The 11009-nt window shown below is 40.4% G+C and overlaps 1 protein-coding gene across 1 annotated transcript; it reads left to right on the forward strand.

The window, feature by feature from the left end:
* Positions 1-6908: 6908 nt before the first annotated feature.
* On the forward strand, positions 6909-8921 carry LOC115403442 (motor neuron and pancreas homeobox protein 1-like). The gene is made up of 3 exons (XM_030112337.1): positions 6909-7362; positions 8333-8493; positions 8589-8921. The coding sequence occupies exons 1-3, from the start codon at positions 6909-6911 to the stop codon at positions 8919-8921; spliced, it is 948 nt and encodes a 315-aa protein (XP_029968197.1).
* Positions 8922-11009: the final 2088 nt, after the last annotated feature.

An 11009-nucleotide genomic window follows, 5' to 3' on the forward strand; every position in this document is an offset into this window, starting at 1 on the left:
GAATTTTACTTTTTTGTGAGTCAAATCAGTTTCCTGCAAGCTCCAGAAAATTGGTACTTGATTACAGATACTCCTTACTTCAAAATGAAAAAAAACTGACTTCTTCCTTGGGAAAGCGCCTCTTGTGTAAGCAGCTCTCTGGTGAAGTAACGATTGAGGCGGCAGCTTTAGATAATGCTCTGGATGGAGAAAGATGAATGAAAGGCTGCAGTTCTGCAGCTGATTTCATTAACAAACATTACAGGCTTATTACGACTGTTTCACTCATTTACGTTATGATTCCTCACACCTCTAATGCTTCGTATTTTAATACATACGTGGGTTGGATGATTCAGAGGCTGTAGAGAGTGAAATAACTGAGGTAATTCCTCATCAAGTAGTTCTTACGGCTTTGAATTACACTCATCTGTTCAATGCCATTACACAAGCAACATCTGCGCTTACGGCCATCGAACAAATTAAAGCATGCAAGGGGAAAAGGTCAAGCAGAAGGTTAAACAAAACTATAATAAGAGAAGTAATAATGTGTAAGTCCAAGGATGAATTAGGCAAATTAAATCTGATCCTGAGTTTAGAGCGGTGACAGCCCCTCCTCTACGCCTGGCAGACCCGTCTGTGTTCAGATGACCAATTAAAGCAAGCTAATCTCACTTTTAACCTCCAAATATCGTGTGTGTGTGTGTGTGTGTGTGTGTGTGTGTGTTTGTGTGTGTGTGTGTGTGTGTGTGTTGTGTGTGTGTGTTGGGTGGGTGGGGGGATCATTCAGCTTTGTCCATCAAGGCCCCTCAGACCCTTCTTGCTTCACTTTCTTTCTTCATTATTGATCAAAACCTCACTGTTTTTCCCTATCCTCTAAGAAAACCAGTTTTTGTTAATATTTTCATGCTGACATTATTATTATTTAAAAAAAAAAAAAGACAGCATAAGTCTGGGTGTTACTCATGTTGTCATTGCAAAAGTAATGCTACAAGGTGTTTCAGTGGTTTTTACTCATGCCTCTTAGAGAAAATCTCCTCAGTTTGAAACTGTAACACATGCTGACACGAAAATAACAGCTGAATGAAATGAAGCACTGCTTCCTGATATTTTCTGGACATCTTCCTTTCTGATCAGGTTTGTGTAACACTGAAGTCGAGTTAGGACGCCATGGGGTTTCTTCGGTCCATTTGAAGTTGTGACTATAAAATTGCCTACAGGTGTGATTGTGAGCTTGTGGCTATCTGTCTCACTGTTTTCCCTGTGCGACCTGTTCAGGACGCACCCTGCAGTCACCCATAGTCGGCTGTGATTGACCCTCAGTGGAATAAATTTACAGAACACGGACACATGGAAAAACAGCACAATCACTGCAATGTCTGAATGAGACAGATTTCATTGTATTCACCAGATAGTTTGTGCAAAAGGGTGCATTTGTTTCAGTTATATGTCACCAATATTTAAAATGAGGATGCGAGACCCACATCTCGTCTTTTATCCAGATTGCCTTGATGCCATGCATCCCATATATCACCATGTAGGTTGGCCATTTTAATACACACTTGCACACAGACTACAACAACCCCCACATGCAGCTATGCAAACACAAACCTGCAACCTAAACTCATTTACAGAGTCGCAGGCCTCCGACTAACCCCACCCACCCCCTTTAATCTCCCTCACTGAACAATGAAGGTGAATCTGTCAGGTAAGTAAGTAACCAGAGGAGAGGGGGAAGGAAAACAATGTGAGGTGTAGCTCTGGCATGACAGTGTCAGGCCAGGAGATGATAAAGAATGATGTGTTTCCACCTCATCATCCAACCTGAAACTTCACATACACACGCGTGCATACACACACTCACACACTGATCTGATTAAAGCTTGTAAACATGGATTGGTGGGAGTGTCCATGGACCGCAAGGCTAATTGAAACTTCCACTCTGAGAAGATTGAGTATTAGACGTGGAAAAATGCATATGAAAAAAGAGGAGGAGGAGGAGGAACAGCAGATGATGAGAAAGGGTGATGCATCTGTCCTGTTTATATTCACCTACAAGAAGCATTGTTTTCCTTGAATACCGGTCATCTTTTCTTTCTTTCAAAGATGGTAATGGCAGGTTTAGTCAGTTTCGCTGTTGATCTGTTCTGACTGACATTGTCTGACTGCACTCCTCCTGGACTGTGGCTTGTTTTTGTAATACTATAAATTTATCTGTGTTTTACTAACTTTTCTATCAGGCCTTACTGTTGATTGTGTCTAGATTTGTGTTATGCTAAATGTTTCGGCGTGTGTATTTTGGGATCCTGACCCTGCAGAGCGGCCTGGGTATCCCACAGAGCAACAGATGTTTAACTACTCTGTGCAGCCACTCCTCTGCCGCTCCATCACTCCGCCGGCTTTGTGTGTTAACCAGCTCTACGTGTGTTTGTCCCCTCCTCTCATTCATCGACCTGCGTTTAGGACTAATTAGCTGCGCGCCTCCTCTGCTCTGCTCCCATCCCGAGGCCCGCTCTCCATTGCCCTGTCATCTCACCGTTTACTGTGCTAAGTAATAATCATCCAATCTCTTCCCTCCGCGCCCCTCCCACCTCCCCTGGCTCTGACTCCCTCTCCTCCTCCTTCGTCCCTCCCTCTTGTCCTCCTCATTATCTCCCGGTCTCGGTTTGTGAAGGCTGCCATTAATCAACTCGTTTTGAACGACGTTGAACCTTGGCACCCTGAACAGCCACCCCTGCTCCACCAGGAAGTGTTCTATTCCCCCGCGGTCCATTAGGTCAGTCAGACCAAAACTGGCCAATGACAATAGACACAATAGAAACCAAAAAGCAGATATTAAACCAGATGCCACAATAGGACACAGACAGCAGGGGAACAACAGGCTTTATTATTCTTGGTCTTTTGGGATTTTTTTTTTAGATTTTTTTTTTCTCCTCATCTATTGTCTGCTTGGATTCTTTAGGACCACACTCGTCCTCTTCATCTGTGTTTCCACGATCTGCTGAAGGGTTTTACTGAAATCTGCAGTCATCTGAGACAAACTGGCCTTGGATATATTTGGTTTTGTCGAACTAACAGATGCATTGGCTAACAAGGATGATAATTAACTGAAATACTGAATTATCATCGTCATCCAGAATCTTTTAGAAATATATTTTTGACAACTAGTGCTAATCATGTCTTGTAAATTCTTCAAAATGCCAAATGTTTTTTTTTTTTTTTTTTTTCAGAATTACTTCTGCACTTCACAAGATTCTTCAAAAATGACATTACTTTGGTTTTTAACTCCACTTCTCTCAAGAGCAGTCAAACCTTTTCACCACTTAACTACGGAGGCCCAACAAAATTTCTCTTTGGGTTGCCCTCATTTACATTTCAGCATGAAAAGAAGCAACATGAATGGTTCCTTTACAGCTGAGGGTGAAGAGACTGCTCAGTTGTCCTCTTTTTGGCTTCGTCTTGTCAGTATTGTTACCCTTGTTAGGGTGTGTGTGTGTGTGTGTGTGTGTGTGTGTGTGTGTGTGTGTGTGTGTGTGTGTGTGTGTGTGTGTGTGGGCGGGGGGGGGGGGGGTTTAGAAAATATTTCCAGTTGTTACACTGATAAAAAGTTGTAACATACACACTGAGACCATATTTAAAATGTTGACCGGGAGGTTGAATTCAGATCTCCATCATATTTTGGAACTTATTTTACATATATTCAAAATGAAACTCAACAACACTCAGTCAGTGCAGACAAGAAAAATTATAAAACATGAGTATTATTCACTATCGTAAATTAAGAAGGCAAAATTGAAAATGGAAATGAAAATAAAGACAAAGATGCATGAATTTCTAAAGCTCATCTAATGGAATATGTTAAAGCACAACACACACATTCATCCTGCTGGGAGGAAAATATACACCAAACAAACAAAGCAAAGATTCAATAACTCATTTAAATGAGTTGAAATGGACTAAATAAAGACTGATCCTGCTCTTTTGTGGCTACAGCATAATCTTTTAACAGCTTTTACTCAGTAAACATGTTTCTCAAATTTCACTGAACAGTTGTAGATTTAAAAACAGCCTGAATCCAGACTTGGTTGTCCTCATTCACCTGATCACTTCATCCTCGGGGCGAGAGCATATCTCTCTGCAAAGTATCAGATGATGACTGCCATTTATTTGTAAATCGATAAACGCAATGTGGATGGATTATATGAACACAAAGACTCTTTTGTTAAGGGTTATTAGACTCGCAATCATGACCGTAAATTACAATTCCATTATATGACCTAACACTGTTAGTGGTGTTAAATTTCAAACGCTGCTGCCCTGATAGCCACAGACCCTTATCTCAAATGGTGTGATATTTGTGACAGGATATCATGACACGTTGTTCAAACTTTATTATTAGGTGGTATATACCCTTTGTTGCCTGTCTTCTGAACAATGATCAATGAGTATTAATTTTTTTTACCATGGGGTTTTACAACTTTAGTCTCATATAATACTGTAGCACGTGAACCATTTATTTGATAGCAGCTCCTTTTGATTATAAGGGAGGAATGAGAGAAGAATTAAATTCAGTTTAATTTATGTGGCACATTGCATTAATATCGCATCTAAAACTATGAGTTGTGTCAGCATTAACACGTTGTAAACCAGTCCTCACTGTAACTGATTGGAAATGGCGGCTGGTTCCACCAGGTGGACTTTATTCAAAAGATCTCTGTTTTATTAAAAACTCTACCGTTTGAGCATTTTGATCTCATGCAGGTCACATCATCAAGAATTCATTTTTCATGTGATTTATCACAAAATCCAGATTTTACAACCTCCCTTCCCAAAAACTACTGGCATGGCGTACAAGTTAATAAGAATTTGCAATAATGAGTGAATCTAATGAGGCCACGTTTCATTCCAGACACAAACAAAATCATCAAGACGTCATGCCCCTTCTGGGAAGATATTTAGAATTGTTGATAGCAACACACATCAATAAACTTTAAACAGAAGTGATCAAAGGGTAAATAAGTAACTGAAGCCTTTGACAATTAAACATTTGATTTGTCAGCAGGTCAGCAGTAAAACTGAGTATAAAAGGAGCTTGTTAGAAAAGCACATGCTCTCTGAGATTCACAATCCTGTAGCACAGTGCATCTAAAGAGAAAAGTGATACTGATTGTGGAAAAAAAACACTAAAGATTCTACAATCTACAGTGTAAAATAGCATGAAACGATTCAGAGCTCCAGAAAATAAACTAAAATATTAAGAAAAAATTCTAGAACATTTGAAAATGTCATGAAATCTGGTGTTTTCACTACTTTTTAAACCGGAGGCCAAAATAACAAAATAATCCTAAAAAAAATGCATGAAGTTTAAAGCTTTTTCTCCATGTGTTGTAAGAATAGACATAACTTGCTGTGTATGTGCCACATGCCGGCACACACACACACACACACACACACACACACACACACACACACACACACACACACACACACACACACACAGCTCGGTGTTACCTTCAGACTGGGCTTGTTGAGTTTGCAGGCTACGTCAGGCTGTTCAGCAGGTGTTTGGTGTGTTTGTCTTTGACATGAGAGCAGTTTGTTTTCCCAGGTCTGTCTGTCTCTTATCAGTCCCCATCCAGCAGGAAATAACCTTCCGTAACTGTAGCAAGGAACACTTTAAGTGAAATTTAATTAGTCATCTCCAGACCTCAACTGAGGGTTTCTTTTTTTTCTTTTTCTGTTGAGGAACCACATCACTAAATTTATAGTTCATTCAAAAGTAGCTGTGATGCTCAGACCAACTGAAGTTGACCACCTGGTCGCCTTTTATAAGCTTTCAATTGTGTGCACAATGTGTGAGATCAAACAATTCAAGATACAGTTTTGTCTCGCATATTCAGTGTATGTGGCCTGAGCCTGTAAAGGAGAGAAAATAAGTTTGCTTTCTGTAACTTTACTGCCCTTTTATCTGCCCCATAGTGTGGGTGATGGCCAGTAATCATAGCGGCAACTGATAACAGCAGTTGGGTTTCTGTAAACCTGAACAGGCAATAAAGTTTCATGAAGTTAGCTGTAAAATGATTGATTTCACCATCACCTCAGAGTGTGATTACAACAATTTCAGCAATATAGTTTTTAAGGGTGTTTGTGTATCTCACAAACCAGACGTAAAGTCCATAGTGTATGTTTGCGTGCACTTAAATATAATTTGCACCGTGTAATAATGTGCTGCTTGAGAATGGGGATGCAATTTCTATTGAAATTCACTTGTCTCGTACTATTTGCATTTCAAGCAGTTTATTCCTTCCTATTACATTTTCTCTCTTTTATAGCCAGGAAACTGAGTTTTCAATATAATGCAGCAATTTATAAAGGAAAATCGAATCAAATGAAACCAAAGCGGGACTAATACTTTAAGTAACTTCACACGAATACATAGTGCGTGTGTAAGCTCATGCACGTGACAGAAGGAAAGGTAGAAAGAAGAAGAAACAATATGAAGATAAGGTACAATAGACAATCCACAAAGAAAGAAAGAAAGAAAGAAAGAAATCGTCTGTATATGAATTCAGTCTCTTTCAGAAGAGTTCGATTATATTTCCTGCAGCTGAAGAGGCCTGAAATAAAAGGTGTTGAAGACTTTATGAGTGCCCTGCCCCTGCTGCCTCTGGCCAATCACAGTTCAGCGCACTTTATGGGTGCGCGTAAATTTTCCCGTCAATGGGAGAAGTGAAGATACGCGCAGGGTGTGTGTGGAGTGGACCACAGAGTGTTTTTTAAAACTGCGATCTGCGTTACGTGCCTGAGCTCACAGTGAAGGCGGAGAGGAAAAGTTTTGCCTCTAAAGTTCGATAAACAACCAGAGGCCTGCTTCACGCGTCACGGCTGCTGAGCGCGCGCTTTCTGCTTCCACAAAAAAAATGACCGCTTCAATGGAGAAATCCAAAAACTTTCGGATTGATGCGCTGCTGGCGCACGAAGCGGAGCAGAGGACGGACAGAGACGGTGCGTCCCCCGGGTTGTACTTCAGCAGGAGCCCCGCAGACAGTCCGGAGTCCCCCCGCGGCTCGGAGCCGCCCTCCCCGCATCGGAGCCCCGCAAACTGCCCTCCGGCGCAGCAGGTCCTGTCCAAGTCCCACCTCTTCAACCTGCCCCACGCGGGGTTCACGGCCCTGCACCAAGTGGGGCTGATCGGGATGCACCCGGGCTCCATGTACCCGCTGACGGCCCTCGGAGGCCAGCACCCCGGCTTCATGTACCCAAACTTTACGCAGCTGGTCCAGCCGTACCCCGAGCAGCTGAAGGGGGCCTCGATGACCGGAGCGCTCCCGCTGGAGCCCTGGATCAGAGCCGGGATCATGATGCCCAGACTCGGAGAATATACTGGTAAGGTTATTTATTATTCACCAGAATCACACTGCTCCACTTATGCGCCTTTTTTCTTGTTGAATGTATGAGTTTCAACATGTGGCGGTGGATCCACAAGTATTAGATTTAAAGTTTCCTGTGTTGATGAAGGTAGATGTTCTTATCTTTGTGTTAGTTTTTATTACTGATGACTTTATGGATGATCCTAGTAACAGTATCAATAGCAAACAAGTTCGATATGGTGGTTATTAAAAAATAATAACAGTAATAAGATAATAATTTATTTGTTTAAAAAAAAATGAGCACTGTGTATTGTATTTAAAAGTTAACAAAAAGAACTTTTCCTTGGTCAGGCTATATCAAGATTATTCCATTATAGACCGAAAAATGACTGAAATATACATTTCACCCACAGGTTATTATTTTGTTATAATTCTTGTGTGTAAGAAGTTACTAAAGCCAACAAGATTTCAGTATTCAATCATCCAGTGATAAACACTTTTTATTCACTTCTTCTGCTAAAATGTCTTTTGATGAAAAGAAAGAAACCAATGCACTGCACTGGTTAAAGACTGGTGACATTGAGATGCTGTCACTTAAGGACAATTTGCCTAATAAAAATAACATGCAGTATCTTCGGCAAAGGTAACACCTGAAATAGACCTACCATTCAATCAATTGACAACATTTATGGTGTTTTCATTAAGGTAATGGACCTATGTGATGGTTTATTACCTCTGCAAAGCACCCCCGGCCCTACCACAACCTCTCATCATGACAATAAATGATAACAAAGAGACACTCAGATGTACTGGCAGCTTGGCCTGTGACATTTAGGCAATGACATGGATCAAAACTCTGAGATTTTCTATTTTGTCTGAATTGATTTTTCTTCTCAAGGCCAACACGAACATCTTGAAAGTGAGAATAATCTAATTGCAAATAAAGTAGCTAATCTTTCTTTCCGCCCTCTGTGTTTCCGCTTCAGCTCCAGTTCAGGCAGGTCTGTTGGGAAAGTGTCGGCGGCCCCGGACGGCTTTTACCAGCCAGCAGCTGCTGGAACTGGAAAACCAGTTCAAGCTCAACAAATATCTATCCAGGCCTAAGCGCTTTGAAGTGGCCACTTCTCTCATGCTGACAGAGACTCAGGTGAGAACCTATCGAAATGGTGCAAACAGGAAATCATTTTACTGAAGCAACACTGAGCATATTGGTCCTCACCATTGTGATTTCTGTAATTTTAGGTCAAGATCTGGTTCCAGAACAGGCGCATGAAGTGGAAGAGAAGCCGCAAAGCGAAGGAACAGGTGGCTCCATCTCTGACTGACACAGACTCAACTGGGATTGATACGCAGAGCATTAAGTCTCGCGGGGGCTCTCACAGCCTTGATGATGAAGAGGAGATAGAAGATGAGGATGAAGAGGACAAAGAGGAGATACAGGTCTTGAGCAGCGGGTCTTTGAGCTCTGCGGCCTTCACACGGCACATGGGAGGAGTCACAGGGAATTACAGCTCTTACTCAGAGGAGGAAATGGAGGAAGGAGGCCTGGGAACAAGACGAGGGGCTTTCCCATAATTATAAACTTCAGTCTGCTCTATTTGTATGTCTTTTTTTACGTTCAGTGCCGTTGGAGTGACAGTACACAGTGCAATCAGTTGCATGCATGGTGTCATATAGAAGATCTTGCTTTTTTGTGACCTAATTCATAGTCACAGCAAGAGTATGCTGAAATCTGCCATCTTATCCAACCAGGATGATGCCATCTTTATTTAGATAGACATTAATAAGTCAAGCATTTCTTGACTGCAAAGGCAGCAAATTACTCTGCTTCATATTATTTCTCTTTATTATTTACATGTGATGTTGACACTTGGAAAAAAGCTGTCTCCTCTATGTGTCTGTTCTGTCATCTCTGATAATGTTTTGTATATAAAAATATATCACTAAACTGTACGAATCACGGGTAATAGAACTTTAATGTGAGTTTCTACATAAAGAAACAGATAAAAGACATTGTAAGAGTATCAGTGTTACACTGTTATCCATCTGCCCTGCTCTGTTACAAAGTATTGTTTGGATCTGAGTAAAATTGACGACTTTACAAGTTTCTAATATAACATGGATTCACATGTAGTTACTTTTTTCATGGGAATGTGATAGTGTTGCAAGAAAAAAATTAAAATTAGTGGTAATTTTTAACAGTTCAACTCCGTTGTATCATATTTAATGTTGTGTTTTGTGTTGTTAATACTGCATGGTCTTGTTGTTGTCACAAACACATGAAGATAAACAACACACTCTGTTGTATTTGAAAAAAAATACATGGTTAACACTGTTTTTTAATTGTGCTTTGTAAAATGTTGTTAATATAATTTAACATTTCAAGAATTTAATATATTTCCTGTTTGAATACGTCATTGTTGTTTATGTAAAAAAAATACATTGTTTAAAACAGAAGTTGAACTCATTCCTGTGTGTTGAGCCTATTTACTCACTGAAGGAGTTTATAATAGGTTTTTGGGAAAATAATATAGTCACGTTGTAACTGCCGGGTATTTGTATTGAGTCATGAACAAATATACATTTAAGTTACACCTATGAATTGGAACGACCGGAGGTCACGTGACGTCTCATCTGTTCACAGAACATGCTTCCTCAAAAGGCTTTTTTTTCTTCATTTATCCCTCCTGGCTTGCCGTACTCTGATTAGTGACACGAGTTTCTTGTTGCTATAGAAACGTTCACGCCCACAGACTCGCAGTCGACGCTTGTATAAAATTAAGTGTCATGAAAAGCAGTCATGGTCGTTTATTATTGAAGGTAAAGTTGCTTTATGCTTATTGCAATTATACATTTTATTGACTTAGTGACTGACTTTTTGTTGACGTTCGTACCTTCAGCGTTATCTGTATGTTTATTTATAATCCTAATTTAGCGGTGTTTTCAGTCCAGAAGTGCGTTTCTGCTCGGGTTTACGTATCACTGTTAATTGTAAATACTTTGTTGACATAGAAAACTCGAGGAGGGGCGCTTCAGTGTCTTCTTCAGTCATGTTAACCGAGGCGCAGGGTGTCGAGCCTCTGCCCTCCACGGGTCCATGGAAGGTCTTCACTGCTGCAAAGGAGGTAAAAGGAAAAAAGAAAAAAGATTTGATTTCAGTTCACTGAAGCAGTGGGTTGGTTAATCTCTTATCACACATCCTGCTAAAAGCAAACATTTCCTTGTTTTCTTTAATGGCTGGGTTTTTGCTACATGTGGTCTACAGATAATTTTTTCTTACTCACTGTAGTGTTTGTTGGTTTTTTTGCTGTGTTGTGCTTTGGTTCTGGTATGCTGTATGATGAAGCAAGAGCACCAATTTAACAAGCATCATGCAAGCATAGATCAGCAGCAAAATATGCCAGTCTGTGCTGCTTTTCTTGTAAAGGTTATGCAATTCATATTTAACCTTTTTATGTCTCCTCTCTTGCTTCTGAAGGCATTTTTAGAGCAACGAGGCCTTTAAATCACCTTGGTGTTATTCATACACCAGTGACTGCTGTGCACAATACCAAAACATACCCCAGTCTGCTTGACTAATAACACAACTGATAACAATATTTCTAAATAATGCTGCCTTGGAAAAAAAAAAAAAAAAAAAAGTGTTTCAAGAGAATTTTTGAC

The sequence above is a fragment of the Salarias fasciatus genome, chromosome 16 (genome assembly GCF_902148845.1).
Source record: "Salarias fasciatus chromosome 16, fSalaFa1.1, whole genome shotgun sequence".
Lineage (NCBI taxonomy): Eukaryota > Metazoa > Chordata > Actinopteri > Blenniiformes > Blenniidae > Salarias > Salarias fasciatus.

Coding starts and splice junctions, on each gene's coding strand:
- LOC115403442 (XM_030112337.1), top strand. CDS start 6,909: ATGGAGAAATCCAAAAACTTTCGGATTGATGCGCTGCTGGCGCACGAA. Junction 7,363..8,332: donor CAGACTCGGAGAATATACTG/GTAAGGTTATTT, acceptor TTTCCGCTTCAG/CTCCAGTTCAGGCAGGTCTG. Junction 8,494..8,588: donor TCATGCTGACAGAGACTCAG/GTGAGAACCTAT, acceptor CTGTAATTTTAG/GTCAAGATCTGGTTCCAGAA.